Here is a 16,369-nt window from a genome sequence, read left to right on the forward strand (position 1 = left end):
TGGCCTCCTGTCCACCTCCAGTCCATGCATCAAAAGCTCTAGATCTGGATCTTCCTGCTGACACTTTCGTAGCTGTTCTTCCTTCCACTCTTCCGCTGGTGTTATTGTCGTTAGACGCACGTCTATAATGTCCTTTTTTCCCTCAGCTTTTGAGCAGTGTTTACATTCAGTCTCTCAATCCACCGAGCTAGCTGTCCTTCTGGATTCTTAAACTGTAGTAGCCACTTCAGCGCTGCATGGTCCGTTCGAACTCGGAAACGTTGCCCATAGAGGTACTTGCGGAAATGTTTGACGTACTCCACAAACGCTAGTAGTTCTCTCCGAGTTACGCAGTAGTTCCTCTCTGGTTTTCCAATCGACCGGCTATAGTAGGCAACTACCTTCTCCTGCCCATCAATTACCTGCGACAGTACGCCTCCTATGGCATAACCACTAGCATCCGTATCCAAAATAAACGTTGCACCTGGAACGGGATACGCTAGCATAGGTGCAGTACATAGTCGTTCCTTCAGAGTCTGGAAAGCCTCCTCCTGCTCCTTGTTCCACTCGAAGGCTCTATTTTTCCTAGTGAGCTCGTGGAGGCTATTAGCAACGCTGGCGAAATTCGGAACAAATCGGCGGTAGTAGGTGCATAGCCCAAGAAAACTTCGTAGTTCGTGCAGGTTCCTAGGTCTTGGCCAATCCTTTACTGCTTCTATCTTTTCCTTCGCAGTACAGATGCCCTCCGTTGTCACCTTGTGCCCCAAGTAGTTCACCTCCTTCTTGAATAGTCAGCACTTTTTAGGACTTAGCTTCAGACCAGCGCCAGCTATCCTCTGGAAAACTTCTTCCAAATTGTTCAGGTGTTCCTCAAAGCTTTTACCCAATACGATAATGTCGTCTAGATACACCAAACATGTTTTCCAATGCAGTCCTTTGAGCACATGGTCCATAAGTCGTTCAAAAGTGGCAGGAGCGTTGCATAATCCAAGGAGCATCACCGTGAATTGCCACAGACCGTCTCCAACACTGATAGCTGTCTTCTACTTATCCTCGTCACTGACCTCCACTTGCCAATAATGGTTGGGAACCACTTTGTTCCAGTCAACGAGTCCAGAGTGTCATCGATGCTGTGAAGAGGATAGCTGCCCTTTTTCGTCACATCGTGTAGTTTCCGGTAGTCTACGCAGAACCGCATTTGACCATCCTTCTTCTTCACAAGTACTACCGGCGAACTCCATGGACTCGCTGATGGTTCAATCACACCACTCTCGCTCATTTCTTTTATTATTTGGCTAACAGTTTCACGTTTGGCAAGTGGAACACTCCGAGGAGCTTGACGGATTGGCCTTGCATCGCCAGTATCAATGCGATGTTTCACAACGTTAGTCCAGCCTGGTTTGTCGCCATCCTTGTCGAATATGTTGGAGTATCTGCGGAGAAGTTCCTTAGCCTTGTGCTGGTATTTTTCTTCCAACCCTTCCGTCCATGCATTGATGTCTTCCGCAATGTCATTCCCGCCAATGGAATCGCTTTCAGGTAATTTTTCGCAGTTGAAGATTGCCTCTACCTCTCGACATTGCCCCAGTACAGTTCCTCTTCGGAGTTTGACTGGTGATTTGAACTCATTTAGCACTCGAGCTGCGGTGCGTCCATCTTTTTGCGTCTTAGCCAGGGTTTTACCAATAAGTACGTCCGGTGTAGAATTTTGTGTTGCTTCGACAACCCATAATTTGTTTGTCCCACAATCTCCATTAATCTTCGCCCACACAACTGCTTCTGACTTCGGTGGAATCTGCTCGCTTTCCTCTAGGACCACTCGCTTGCTGCTGTACGGACCATCATACCCAAAGCCAAGGGGCACTTCCATGTTGTTGTACTTCATAATCCTGTTCTTCATGTCGATCTCCATACCTTGATCAAATAAAAAGTCTAATCCAATGATGACTTCATCCATAATCGCCGCGACTATGAACTTGTGTAACACCGTCACATTCCCTATTGCGACTATGCACGTTACCTCTCCTACAACTTGGGTGTCCTCACCAGTTGCAGTTATCAACCTTGCTCCAGGTAATGGCCTTACCTCTTTAGTGACCAAATCAGATCGAATGATGGAATGTGATGCACCCGTATCCACAGTTAATACTCGCTCATGTCCGTCCACATATCCACCAACAGCAACGTTGCTCGCTTTTCTGCCAATTCGCGAGACGGAGATTGTGGGGCATTCAAATGCGGGAGCCAGTGTGCGCCCCTTACTGCTGGCTCGTTTGAGTTTAACGACTGATTGGAGTTGGATTCGTCTCCCTCAGTCCTGCGTTTGCGTACTGCTGAATTGTTGAGCCCATTGGAACTTGCACTGGCTTTCCACATTTAAAACATTTGCCAGATCCATGCTTTTTCTCACCCAGCAGTTGGATTATCTTCTTCAGCATTTCAATTGTCTCGTCCGGTGTTTCCACTTCCACTCGATGGGCTTTGTAGGCTGGTTTACTTAGGAGTGTTGCCGTTTCACGTGTCTGAGCATACGAGATGGTTTCAGCAAATGTTGCCTTTGGATTCGCGTACGTCTCTCGCTTGGTATACATGTCCCGAATTCCGTTGATGAACCTCTGGATTTTTACCCTTTCAAGGTGCTCACCAGATGCGTCTCCAATTGCCAAATGAGCCAACCTTCAATCTCAGAGGCGAATTCCTGTAATGTCTCGTTGGATTTCTGGCAGAGAGTCTCCAGTTCTATCTGGTAAATCTGTCCCCTGTGCTCGCTACCATAACGTCTTTCCACTGCACCCATTAACGCATCGTAACTGTTCCTTTCACAACCAGGAATAGTCTGCAAGATTTCCGCTGCAGGTCCTTTTAATGCCACAAATAGTACAGCGGATTTATCCTCCTTTCTCCAGTTGTTTTCTGCAGCCGGCTTTTTGGACTGGAGCTTAAAGACTTAGATAGGAATCGTGCCGTTAAAGGATAGAGTCTTTACCTTGGGCACGCTCGTCGAAGTATCTGGACGATTCAACTGCATATCTCGGAGACGACCTTCCAATTATTTTACCTTAGCCTCAACTTCCTCCTTAATTAGCTCTTCGATTTTATCTTGTCGTTCCTCGATTTTATCCTGTCTCTCTCTGAGTTCCGCGTTATCTTTGAATAAATTCTCTTGTAGCTGAGTAATCTTTTCATCTAGCTGCGATGACATGTACGTTTTCTGTTCTTCCAGCTGCGATGACTTGCGTGTTTCCTGCACTTGCAGCTGGGATGAAATCTGTGATGACATCTGTGACATGGCAGACAATAACGTGTTCATGTCCATAGCCGTTGATGACGAAGGAGCCTTTTGCTGTTCTTCAACCCTCCCGGATGTCTGATGCACATCCTTCGACGAACATGCAGCCTCCTACTTCTGTTCGTCCTTTGCGGATGTATCGGGGGGTTTACCCTGGAAGTCGTATTTGTCCACGTCGATGCTTTCTGCTTCCATAGCCTCTCGCAGCCGTGATAGTAACTCCACTTTTCTTCCTGAGGTTGCTAAATTTCGCTTCTCCAACTCCTGTTTGAGTACCTCGATCTTTAGGTCTTGACTTTTTGCCATTTTCAAAAGTTTATCCTTCGGGATTTATTTAACAATCCCACTTCTGACACCAATTGTTACGATTATCCTTGAAACCTCGTCCGGATTTCCCAAATGCTTCGGTTCGTATCGCTGGATTGTTAAATAAATGCTAACGATGACCAAATTGTAGTACAATTAACTTTATTGTACAACAAGCAATTTACAATACTCGCTAATACAGTAAAAACACTTTACAATACTTGTTAAAGCAATAACAACGCTTTACTAAACTTGTTAACACAATTAAACTTATAGCTTGCTTATTCGAAACTCACTTCTCTGCTCACTTTACTTGAAGCTTGCTGACTTGTAACTCGTAGCTTCGCTGTGGCGGCGCCCTTATATACTTGCGCTCGCACTTATGGCAACTCTAGAACGTTCTGAAGTTCATCGCCCATTCTCCTTCTCTCGCTGTTCGCAGTGTTCATCCAACTTGACGTTTCTCTTTGTGGAACATTCTACGTCATTCCTCGAACATTCTGCCTATTTCTCGTTGTTCGCTTCGCGTTGCCGCAGTATTCGCCACACTGCTCTCCACCTAAGTCTGATCGTCCCGATCAGACACACTTGCTATTCAAAACCCTGCAAGCCTTTCCAAGCGGACCACGTTTATCTTGTTTCTTGGTCTCCAAACGGTCTGGATTCGGTACACTACGTCATTCAGCCGTTTTATGACCTTATACGGACCTTCCAAGCTGCATTGTAGCTTTGGGGACAAACCTTCCTTCCGTTGTGGATTGTACAGCAACACTAAGTCACCCTACAAAACACTAACCTTATGCAACACTAAGTCTCCCTCTTGGAAATCCTCGGAGTTCATTGCCTTATCATACCTGGCCTTCATCTTGTCACTCATAATTTGAGTTCGCTGTCTCACAAGAGCATGTATTTCTCTCAACTCCTCTTCCAGGATGTTGGACGTCTCTTTACCAATTCTCCTTGCATCGCCAGTTACCCCAAACTTCAGGTCACTAGTCAAACGGAACTCACTGCCGAAGATTACCCTTGCAGGAGTTTTACCCGTTGTTTCATGCACTGCTGACCGGTATCCCATCAGGAACAAGGGTATGCGGACATCCCGATCTTTCTGATTCTTGTCCACGACCTTCCGCAAATGCTCATCCAGGGTTCGGTTGAACCCCTCCACCATGCCATCTGATTGGGGATGAAGAGCCGTTGTTCGAGTTTTCCAGATACCCAGTATCTGGCACATCTCTTGGAATATCGCCGATTCAAAATTTCTTCCCTGGTCAGAGTGCACCTCTATCGGTACACCGTATCCCGCAACCCAGTTGTAGGTGAATACCTCCGCTACTATTTTAGCTTCCTGGATTGGAATCGGGTATACCTCCGGCCATTTGCTAAAGTAGTCCGTAACTACAAGGACATATTTGTTTCCCTGTGCGCTCATAGGAAATGGACCGGCTACATCCATGGCAATCCGCTCGAAAGGTGCACCTGAGTTATATTGCTTCATCTGGCCATGACTTCTGGATTTCGGCCCCTTAGCTGCAATACACTCCGCGCAGTTAGCAATCCACTCTGCGACCGATTGCCGACAACCAACCCAATAGAACCTCTGCTTAACCTTCTCCAGGGTCTTCGTGATTCCCAGGTGCCCTCCACTAGGACCATTGTGGAATTCCTTGAGTACATCCGGAATTCTTACCCTTGGAACTACTATCAGGTTGCGGGAGCACTGGCCATCTTCGCTTTCCCATACCCTATGCAAACAGCCAGATATTAATTTTAAGCTGTTCCATTGTGCCCAGTACGCCTTTGCGATGGGGCTTTCCGCTGCCATTTGCTCCTTAGTTGGCCTCCTGTCCACCTCCAGTCCATGCATCAAAAGCTCCAGATCTGGATCTTCCTGCTGACACTTCCGTAGCTGTTCTTCCTTCCACTCTTCCGCTGGTGTTATTGTCGTTAGACGGACGTCTATAATGTCCTCTTTTCCCTCAGCTTTTGAGCAGTGTTTACATTCCAGGCTACATGGTCGGCGGGACATGGCATCAGCATTACCGTGGACACTTCCCTTGCGGTGCTCAATAGCGAAGTCATAACTTTGCAGTCTCTCAATCCACCGAGCTAGCTGTCCTTCTGGATTCTTAAACTGTAGTAGCCACTTCAGCGCTGCATGGTCCGTTCGAACTCGGAAACGTTGCCCATAGAGGTACTTGTGGAAATGTTTGACGCAGTCCACCAACGCTAGTAGTTCTCTCCGAGTTACGCAGTAGTTCCTCTCTGGTTTTCCAATCGACCGGCTATAGTAGGCAACTACCTTCTCCTGCCCATCAATTAACTGCGACAGTACGCCTCCTATGGCATAACCACTAGCATCCGTATCCAAAATAAACGTTGCACCTGGAACGGGATACGCTAGCATAGGTGCAGTACATAGTCGTTCCTTCAGAGTCTGGAAAGCCTCCTCCTGCTCCTTGTTCCACTCGAAGGCTCTATTTTTCCTAGTGAGCTCGTGGAGGCTATTAGCAACGCTGGCGAAATTCGGAACAAATCGGCGGTAGTAGGTGCATAGCCCAAGAAAACTTCGTAGTTCGTCCAGGTTCCTAGGTCTTGACCAATCCTTTACTGCTTCTATCTCTTCCTTCGCAGTACAGACGCCCTCCGTTGCCACCTTGTGTCCCAAGTAGTTCACCTCCTTCTTGAATAGTCAGCACCCTTTAGGACTTAGCTTCAGACCAGCGCCAGCTATCCTCTGAAAAACTTCTTCCAAATTGTTCAGGTGTTCCTCAAAGCTTTTACCCAATACGATATTGTCGTCTATATACACCAAACATGTTTTCAATGCAGTCCTTTGAGCACATGGTCCATAAGTCGTTCAAAAGTGGCAGGAGCGTTGCATAATCCAAGGAGCATCACCGTGAATTGCCACAGATCGTCTCCAACACTGAAAGCTGTCTTCTACTTATCCTCGTCACTGAGCTCCACTTGCCAATAACCGCTCTTAAGGTCGAGTGTTGGAAACCTCTTTGTTCCAGTCAACGAGTCCAGAGTGTCATCGATCCTGGGAAGAGGATAGCTGTCCTTTTTCGTCACATCGTGTAGTTTCCGGTAGTCTACGCAGAACCGCATTTGACCATCCTTCTTCACAAGTACTACTGGCGAACTACATGGACTCGCTGATGGTTCAATCATACCACTCTCGCTCATTTCTTTTATTATATGGCTAACAGTTTCACGTTTGGCAAGTGGAACACTCGGAGGAGCTTGACGGATTGGCCTTGCATCGCCAGTATCAATGCGATGTTTCACAACTTTAGTCCAGCCTGGTTTGTCGCCATCCTTGTCGAATATGTTAGAGTATCTGCGGAGAAGTTCCTTAGCCTTGTGCTGGTATTTTTCTTCCAACCCTTCCGCCCATGCATTAATGTCTTCCGCAATGTCATTCTCGCCAATGGAATCGCTTTCAGGTAATTTTTCGCAGTTGAAGATTGCCTCTACCGCTCGACATTGCCCCAGTACAGCTCCTCTTCGGAGTTTGACTGGTGATTTGAAATCATTTAGCACTCGAACTGCGATGCGTCCATCCGGTGTAGAATTTTGTGTTGCTTCGACAACCCATAATTTGTTTGTACCACAATCTCCATTAATCTTCGCCCACACAACTGCTTCTGACTGCTGGCTCGTTTGAGTTTAACCACTGATTGGAGTTGGATTCGTCTCCCTCAGTCCTGCGTTTGCGTCCTACTGAATTGTTGAGCCCATTGGAACTCGCACTGCAATCGCGGGCGATGTGGCCTGGCTTTCCACATTTAAAACATTTGCCAGATCCATGCTTTTTCTCACCCAGCAGTTGGATTATCTTCTTCAGCATTTCAATTGTCTCGTCCGGTGTTTCCACTTCCAATCGATGGGCTTTGTAGGCTGGTTTACTTAGGAGTGCTGCCGTTTCACGTGTCTGAGCATACGAGACGGTTTCAGCAAATGTTGCCTTTGGATTCGCGTACGTCTCTCGCTTGGTATACATGTCCCGCATTCCGTTGATGAACCTCTGGATTTTTACCCTTTCAAGGTGCTCACCAGATGCGTCTCCAATTGCCAAATGAGCCAACCTTTCAATCTCAGAGGCGAATTCCTGTAATGTCTCGTTGGATTTCTGGCAGAGAGTCTCCAGTTCTATCTGGTAAATCTGTCTCCTGTGCTCGCTACCATAACATCTTTCCACTGCACCCATTAACGCATCGTAACTGTTCCTTTCACAACCAGGAATAGTCTGCAAGATTTCCGCTGCAGGTCCTTTTAATGCCACAAATAGTGCAGCGGATTTATCCTCCTTTCTCCAGTTGTTTTCTGCAGCCGGCTTTTTGGACTGGAGCTTAAAGACTTAGAAAGGAATCGTGCCGTTAAAGGATAGAGTCTTTACCTTGGGCACGCTCGTCGAAGTAGCTGGACGATTCAACTGCATATCTCGGAGACGACCTTCCAATTATTTTACCTTAGCCTCAACTTCCTCCTTAATTAGCTCTTCGATTTTATCTTGTCGTTCCTCGATTTTATCCTGTCTCTCTCTGAGTTCCGCGTTATCTTTGAATAAATTCTCTTGTAGCTGAGTAATCTATTCATCTAGCTGCGATGACATGTACGTTTTCTGTGCTTCCAGCTGCGATGACTTGCGTGTTTCCTGCACTTGCAGCTGGGATGAAATCTGTGATGACATCTGTGACATGGCAGACAATAACGTGTTCATGTCCATAGCCGTTGATGACGAAGGAGCCTTTTGCTGTTCTTCCACCCTCCCGGATGTCTGATGCACATCCTTCGACGAACATGCATCCTCCTACTTCTGTTCGTCTTTTGCGGATGTATCGGGGGGTTTACCCTGGAAGTCGTATTTGTCCACGTCGATGCTTTCTGCTTCCATAGCCTCTCGCAGCCGTGATAGTAACTCCACTTTTCTTCCTGAGGTTGCTAAATTTCGCTTCTCCAACTCCTGTTTGAGTTCCTCGCTCTTTAGGTCTTGACTTTTTGCCATTTTCAAAAGTTTATCCTTCGGGATTTATTTAACAATCCCACTTCTGATACCAGTTGTTACGATTATCCTTTAAACCTTAACTAACGTTAAATAAATGCTAACGATGACCAAATTATAGTACAATTAACTTTATTGTACAACAAACAATTTACAATACTCGCTAATACAGTAAAGACACTTTACAATACTTGTTAAAGCAATAACAATGCTTTACTAAACTTGTTAACACAATTAAACTTATAGCTTGCTTATTCTCAACTCACTTCTCTGCTCACTTTACTTCTAGCTTGCTGACTTGTAACTGTCCAACTCCGCTGTGTCGTGGCTCTTATATACCTGCACTTGTACTCATAGCAACTCTCGTACGTTCTGGAGTTCATCGCCCATTCTCTTTCTCTCGCTGTTCGCAGTGTTCACCCAACTTGACGTTTCTCTTTATGGAACCATCTACGTCATTCCTCGAACATTCTGCCTATTTCTCGTTGTTCGCTTCGCGTTGCCGCAGTATTCGCCACAATCCGTACTCAGTACTTGGAATTTTCGATAGTTAAGGAAGAATCGATATCATGAATCGACCTAATTCATTGCATACAAAATCGATGTGCATATATATCGGGCTGAACAATATCGATATCGGAAAAATCGATGTTGCAAATCTCACTCCCATTGAATAGAATATTAGACCTGCCTATCAATACCTAATTGTGTTATTTCAATCTTGTATATTTACTGAGGATTAAAACGAAATGTTGGTCACTGTATTGTTAAAGAAGATAGAACAAGACAATAACTCTAACGGTGGGAACACCATGCAAGCGGTTTGTCAAACTTAAAAGCTAAGTAAATCACACTAGCTGCTGGGTAAAACTAGCTTAGTGTTTTCCCATAAACTCTTTTGTAGATGAAAAATAAATTTCAACTTAAATATCGTTAATGCGGGCAAAGTATCGATGTCTTCGATATATCGACCTGGGAATATCGATTAAAAAAATCGATTATCGCACCATAAAATATCGACATTCAGAATAATCGATACGATATCGAACATTCCTACTCAGTAGTTGCGATCCCGTACGAGTCCGGACTTGTCAGAAATAGTCAGAATCAGTCAGATTTTACTGGAAATCGATCCCGTACTCGGTTCTCTGACTATTGAGAGGACAAAAAAGAGAGTTAATACGATTCTCTCTCGGTCAGAAGTTACCAGTTTTAGTCCGAGAATTTTTTGCTGGTAAATTCTGGTAAATGTGTCAAACGATCAGCTGTATTGTGTTTTGCAACCAAATTGTAAACAAACGAAAAGTGCACTCTGCTAATTCATGTTGAAAAGGGTAATTCTCTAGTATAGGGTAACAACCGCTAAAAAAAGGTCCGGAAAAGTCGGGAGGGGTACCAAACGACGCGTTTCGGTCCCCCTATTAACAATCCGCAGGGGGGGGGGGCTAATATTATTAACCATTTAAAAGTTATAAACAAAAAACTTTTGTTAAATTTCGTTGTTTTGTATGGGCAATTACCCCGACAAAAATTCACTAAATCACCTGTTCTCACTTTTCAAACACTATGGCGCATATTCATAGTCATATTTAGTACTCCACTAAGTCGAAACTATTCATAGTCGCCTTAGTTTCGACTTTTCTGGCTAAGTACCAACTTAAAATTTAGTTTCGGCTGCAGCTGCAACTAAGTCGTAACTATGAAGAAGTATTTTATCAAATTAAGGGAAAACAGACGAAATATGTACAAATTAAGTTGGTAGAGGGCGATTTTGATAATATTGAATAAAGATCGATCCATTTTAATCGGAAGATGAAATTAAATGCGTATTACAATTCGAATAAAGCTACATCACAATTTTATAATTGGAATAATTTAGATAAATTCTCAAACAATAAGTCAGTTTCACGCTAGTTCTTTTAAAGTAAATTTGTGCATAACATTTAGATATCTACTATTTGTATGTTTCACAGCATGCTTTCGATAAACATCGACTTCACATCACTGCGGTTGTTCTGGCTATTTCACACAATTAACAAGAAAATTATACCTTATTATTTTACATAATCATGCAATGAAAATAAAAATTACATAAACCGATGATCAAACTTGACACTATTTAATAAAAATGTAATTTTTCCAAAATATCGTAAAGAAAAATCGATACATTTTCACACTCGTTTTGCTATATCGTAAACCAAGTCGAAAGTACTTAGTAGAAGTCTGAAATGCGACTATGAATAGGGGTAAATTTTAAGTTGGTACTTAAATTTAAGTTGCAACTTTGTTAGTTTCGACTTAGTTGCTGGACTACGAATACGCGCCTATTAAAATATATAATTTAACTTAATTATTAAACAAACACATAGTTTTATCAACCTAAGATAGATTATTTTGTTACTAAAAAGAATTTGTCAATCTTTGCGAACTGAAACGCGCGATTCCAAATTAGCTATAGTGCTGCCACCGTATTAGTATTTCGTAATAATTCACTTTTCCTTACAAGGTGTGTGCAGTGTTCAATGCTTTTCGGTATCTTCTTTCATTTAATATATATATAAATGAATATTTTTAATAAAAAATGGCGCGATTATTTTATTAAAAATTTTCGCCTACGGCGCTTTTTCCATAAAAATCAATACTTCGATAAAAAAAACTGTAAACCATAAAAGTAGCGCTGCCATGGTGTAGCGAAATTTGCTATTATATTTTGGTTAGAATATTTTATTTAGGTGAAAGTAAAAAAAGAAGAAGTGTATAGTGTAAACTGAGTGTAATAGCGCAAATGAAATGTGAAATAAAGTAACAATACCAGCGATTTGAGGTTATAATAATTTTGGCAGGCGCAAAGTTTGTTTTACAGGTCTATTCTGCACGTTACCGGACATTTTATTACCAGTAAATTTTATTACCGAAAAATGTTACCACTTCTTGTAACCGGCATTCTGGCATACTGGTAACGCTGTCAACAGTGCGAAACTCAGCATCCGCCGTTTGTTTGCGTGTGGTAGAAAGTTGAATTTCAATTTACAAGCAAAAACAAGATGGAGATGAACATGTAAGTAATACTCTGAAGTATTTTGGTAAATTTTAAAGCAATAATTAATTTTTAATGGCAGGTAATATGCGAGAACCACCCAATCCCAATTGCGTTGGTATGTCAGCTTCATAAAAGACCATCCCCAACTGCTACAAGGAAAGAACTGCCCCACAGCGCCACATCTCATCGCAGATATGTGGCTGGAGATCGCGACAAATTTAAACGCTATGGTGGGGCCCACTAGAAGCTCCGATGCTTGGAGAGAGGTAAGAAGCACTATCTTTTTAAGCACATGTTTGTAGATATATTGAAAATGGCGTATAATTTTAGAGCCTGCGAAATTGGCGCAAGCAGTTGAGGTCACGTGCGCGCAAAGTGATTGCCGAGCGGAATAAGACGGGTGGAGGGCAGAACCCAGTGTCGGAGCTAACAGAGTTCGAGCAGCAAGCCCTAGAAGCATTGCTGCTGTGGAGGACCACTCAAACTCCATACTTGGATTCCCGGTAAGCAAACTATAAATATATCATATATGCGAAAAATATTGACCTTTTTTTTTAAAAGGCTGAAAACAACGAGGAAAATATTCCGCCACCATATTCAGAGGGATTAACTGAAGTGTTGCCTTCTTTCTCTGCCGGCATATCGGAAGACGTAGTGGAAATTTCTCTTCAAAGATGTCCTTCCCCGTTTTGCATCACTTTCTGCGAATCGCCCAGTCCTCCAGCATGTAGTGCTTCAGCTCCTAGTAGTGTTTTGCCCCCCGTATCACGCTCTCGAAGGAAGACATTTCGCAGTGAAATTCTGGAAATTGTCCAGCGTGATATGAGGGAGCGCAGAGAGGAGCAATCAAGACTGGCTGATTCGCTAAGCAATTTGGGGAACGGCCTTTCATCTCTTGCTGGTGTAATTTAGGAGCTGATTTCTCTGCAAAGACAGCAGCAGAATTAAGAACTGCACATATCGAGCTCTAACCGCCAAAGAGACGTAAGCGACATTTTTCTAATTTTCTTTTTGATGCATATGTACACTCACCAGATAATTTTTCCGCACAGTGTTTTTTTAATATTTGCAATGTTTCTCATAAACAATTTTTTCGCACTACACTTTTTTTGAACTACAAAACTGCATACTCAAAAAAATTCTTAAAAATTTTAATTAAAAGTTGAAAATTTTGGTGAAAATTTGTCGAATTTTCCTCAATTTTGTAAAAACTTTGAATCAGAATGACCTATATTTCTATTAAAAATAAACGAAAAAAATGTTACCAAAAACATTGCAAATATTTAAAAAAGAAACACTGGACGGAAACATATTCTGGTGAGTGTATATACTCCTAGAGCATCAAGATGCATTTCTGCATCAAAAAGAATACACAAAAAAGGTCGCTCACTTTTTTTTGGCGGTTAGGGCTCGATGTATATAAGGCTGAATAAATTTTTTGTTTTTGTTGAATTATTTCTTTTTTTTTATATAGTATTAAATTTTATTCCTGAAACATATACATATACATATATACTAAGAACTAGCACATGTACATATATAAATAAGTTTTTTTTTCATATATTATAAGTAGATGAAATTCGAAATTAAGTGTGACTTTATCTTTTAACATACCATATAAGCATTTGAAATGAAATGTGATATGAATTGATATTTTATAACCCAAGTACCTACATAAATGAATTAAAGCGACAATGAATTCAGCTATCCAATATTTATTCTTTTTATTAAATCAAATTTCATGCTGGGGTTAAAAAAACTTAAAAGCTTGACATTCTTTTCTTAAAAACTATTTATTCCAAAGGATGAAAAAATATAATATATTCGGTGCTATGATGAGTATCGTCATCGTCGACGATCTTCCGGGCATCATTCAAACGGCTGACGATGGGCGTATATAAACGTATAGCTTATTATCTATCAAAAACCGTATAAATCTAAATTGCAAAAATTTGAAAAAATCAGAAGTCTGAGCAAAATTTCAAGCCTTTTATTCAGAACTTTTAGAAAGTATTTGGGTATGCAGTTTTATAGCCCATTTAATTCTAATATAATGAAGTACAAGTTTCAAGTTGCTAAAACATTGGTTGATTTTTAGAGATATTTTAGAAACTTCAGACTTGCACTTTGTTGTACTACAATTAAATGGGCTATGCAAATGCATACTCAAAAATTTTCTAAACATTCTGAATAAAAGGTTGATTTTTTTTGAGACTTCTGTTCTGTTTCTAGCTTTTGCACAAAGTATGTAATTTAGATTTATATGGTATTTGATAGATAATAAGCTTTACCTTTTAAAAAAAACAAAGAAAAAATTTCAGAATGAAAAACGTTGCGAAAATTGTAAAACTATCACTATATCATTTGAGTGTGAGTTACTGTATATTATCTTAATAAAAAGTAATATACTACGCTATATGGTTGATTAAATGTCGGCGAACTCTTTCACCTTCTCGGTGGAGGTGACTGCTAGTTGCATTCGAGGATTCTGTAATTAGTTCCCAACTTTCTTCTTCTTCCAACTCCACTTCATCATTTGGCCACAATTTCACCATAATATTGTGTAAAATAAAGCAAGTGTTTACTATTATAGTCACAACCTCTGGGCTATAATGCAACGTACGATGCTGTGAAATGCATCGAAAACGTGACTTAACTACGCCGAATCCCCTTTCTACAACATTGCGTGCTTTGCAGTGCATTTTGTTGAACTTTTCCTCTTGCAAAGACGCTGATTCAGCCAAGGGAGTAATCAGCCAAGGCTCTAATGGATATCCCTGATCACCAAGGAGCAAACTCCCTCTTGATGTGCTCATGAATGAACGCACTTTCGATGTTGTCCATAAGCCTGAGTCATGGCAGGATCCCGGAAAGTTAGCATTAATGGCCAAAAATCTTAATTTATCATCACATACTGCTTCAACATTAACACTATAGTAACCCTTTCTGTTCATATAGAGACTGCAGGGTTTTGTTGGGTCATTCTTCGGTGGACAGATCAGCGCCACATGTGTGCAGTCGATTGCACCAACAACTCCTTTCAATCCGAACTTTGTATAGAATCTAGCCAAAATTTAAAAACTCATGAGCACATTTACACATACTTAATTTGTTGGTAAATTACCCAGCTTTTATAGCCAATTGTTCCTCGTTTGTGACAGGAAATGTTACTTCCGATGACTTGTGCTTCGCGATCAGGTTGCATATCAGGTTGCAAGTCTTTCCAAGTGGGCCACTTTCATCTTGGTCCTCGGTCTCCCCATTGTCTGGATTCGATGCACTGCGTCCTTCAGCCGTTTGTCAATCCTATATGGACCTTTCCAGTTACGCTGTTGTTCGGAGGTGAAGCCTTTCTTCGGCTGCGGCATGTGCAACAACACCGAATCACCTTCCTGTAGCTCTTCTCGGCTCGATGCGTTACTGGACATTGCTTCCAGCTTATCTCCGGTGGTGCGCCATCTCACATGGTCGTGCTTCTGTCGGCCACTGGTGGTGACCAGTCCATGTCTCTTCTCATGGGCACCCTTTTCGCCAGATCTATGCCGCATCATCTGTCCATGACACCCAGACTCCCGCCTTCGTGCTGCACTACCTTTAGCACATCTTGAAACATCCGGATCCTTACGCTGAAACTTCCGCAGTCGTTTCGTATCTCGCTCTTCCGCCGATGCTAACTTCATTGACCGGACATGTATAATCTCAACCTTGGCTTCCGGCTTAACTGCTCGCCTTTTCCGACCACCTTTTTCGGGACACTTCAAAGCGCGCCTACTGCTCCCACAGCCGCTTCCATTTCCGGCCACCGGCGTATAACCATTGCAACATGGTTTAGCGGCTTTCCTCCTACCGGAAACACTGCCTGGCTTGCCATGATCACTTCCTTGTTGCGACCTCTTCTTCACTGAGCTAGCGGAACCGTCACGCTTTTCCTGTATCGGTGAACCGCTTCCTTCTCCTGAAGAAACCACTCCGTCTCCATCACTGCCAACCGCCGCCCAATTAACCGCTTCCGTTTCTGGTGGAATCTTCGACACTTCCTCTAAGACTAACCGTCTGCTGCAGCACTGGCTGTCGTAACCAACCCTAAGTGGCACTTTCCTGTGACGATCTGTCAGGATCATTCTCTGGAGGTCAATCTTCATGCCTTGGCCAAGTAAGAGATCCACGCCGATGATGACTTCATCCACAATGTCTGCCACTATAAACTTAGTGTACGAGGCCCAACAGTCGATTATTACTTGGCATGATACTTCTCCTAACACTTGGGTGCATTAACCAGTTGCAGTCTGCAGCTTTGCTCCAGGTAGTGGCTTCACATAAAAAGGGGCCAAATCCGGTCGAATAATGGAATGTTCCCTCCAGTACCCACTGTCAGTACTCTCTCCNTGCAGCTTTGCTCCAGGTAGTGGCTTCACATAAAAAGGGGCCAAATCCGGTCGAATAATGGAATGTTTCCCTCCAGTACCCACTGTCAGTACTCTCTCCTTCGCATTCACACATCCACCAATAGTGAGGTTGCTCGCATTCCGGCCAATTTGTGAGACGGAGATTATGGGGCATTCAATTGCGGGAGCCAGCGTGCGCCCCTTGCTGCTGGCTCGTTTTAGTTTAACGACTGATCGGAGTCGGGCTCGTCATCCTCAGTCCTGCGTTTACGCACTGCTGAACTGTTTGACTTGTTAGAACCCGTCTTAGATTCGCGTGCGAAGTGGCCTGGTTTTCCGCAACTAAAGCATTTCCTAGC

The 16,369-nt window shown here is 42.8% G+C and overlaps 3 protein-coding genes across 3 annotated transcripts in view; 1 reads left to right on the forward strand and 2 right to left on the reverse strand.

Annotated features, from left to right (window-relative positions):
• The window catches only part of LOC108372236 (uncharacterized), a 2,137-nt gene extending 201 nt beyond the window's left edge, over positions 1-1,936 (reverse strand). The window contains exon 1 of the mRNA XM_017627884.1: positions 1,280-1,936. Within this exon, the coding sequence (XP_017483373.1) occupies positions 1,280-1,936 (657 nt within the window). The remainder of the gene's footprint in view (positions 1-1,279) is intronic.
• Positions 1,937-11,629: 9,693 nt separating this feature from the next.
• LOC108372237 (uncharacterized) lies at positions 11,630-12,726 on the forward strand. The gene is made up of 4 exons (XM_017627885.1): positions 11,630-11,643; positions 11,714-11,891; positions 11,956-12,128; positions 12,187-12,726. The coding sequence occupies exons 1-4, from the start codon at positions 11,630-11,632 to the stop codon at positions 12,233-12,235; spliced, it is 414 nt and encodes a 137-aa protein (XP_017483374.1). The 3' UTR covers positions 12,236-12,726.
• A 914-nt stretch (positions 12,727-13,640) lies between these two features.
• On the reverse strand, positions 13,641-15,053 carry LOC108372238 (putative nuclease HARBI1). The gene is made up of 3 exons (XM_017627886.1): positions 14,954-15,053; positions 14,750-14,912; positions 13,641-14,688 (listed from the first exon to the last, which is right to left on the reverse strand). The coding sequence occupies exons 1-3, from the start codon at positions 15,051-15,053 to the stop codon at positions 14,034-14,036; spliced, it is 918 nt and encodes a 305-aa protein (XP_017483375.1). The 3' UTR covers positions 13,641-14,033.
• Positions 15,054-16,369: the final 1,316 nt, after the last annotated feature.

This window comes from Rhagoletis zephyria, unplaced genomic scaffold, assembly GCF_001687245.7.
Source record: "Rhagoletis zephyria isolate East Lansing unplaced genomic scaffold, Rhagoletis_zephyria_1.1 Rzeph_scaffold_05568, whole genome shotgun sequence".
Classification (NCBI taxonomy): Eukaryota; Metazoa; Arthropoda; class Insecta; order Diptera; family Tephritidae; genus Rhagoletis; species Rhagoletis zephyria.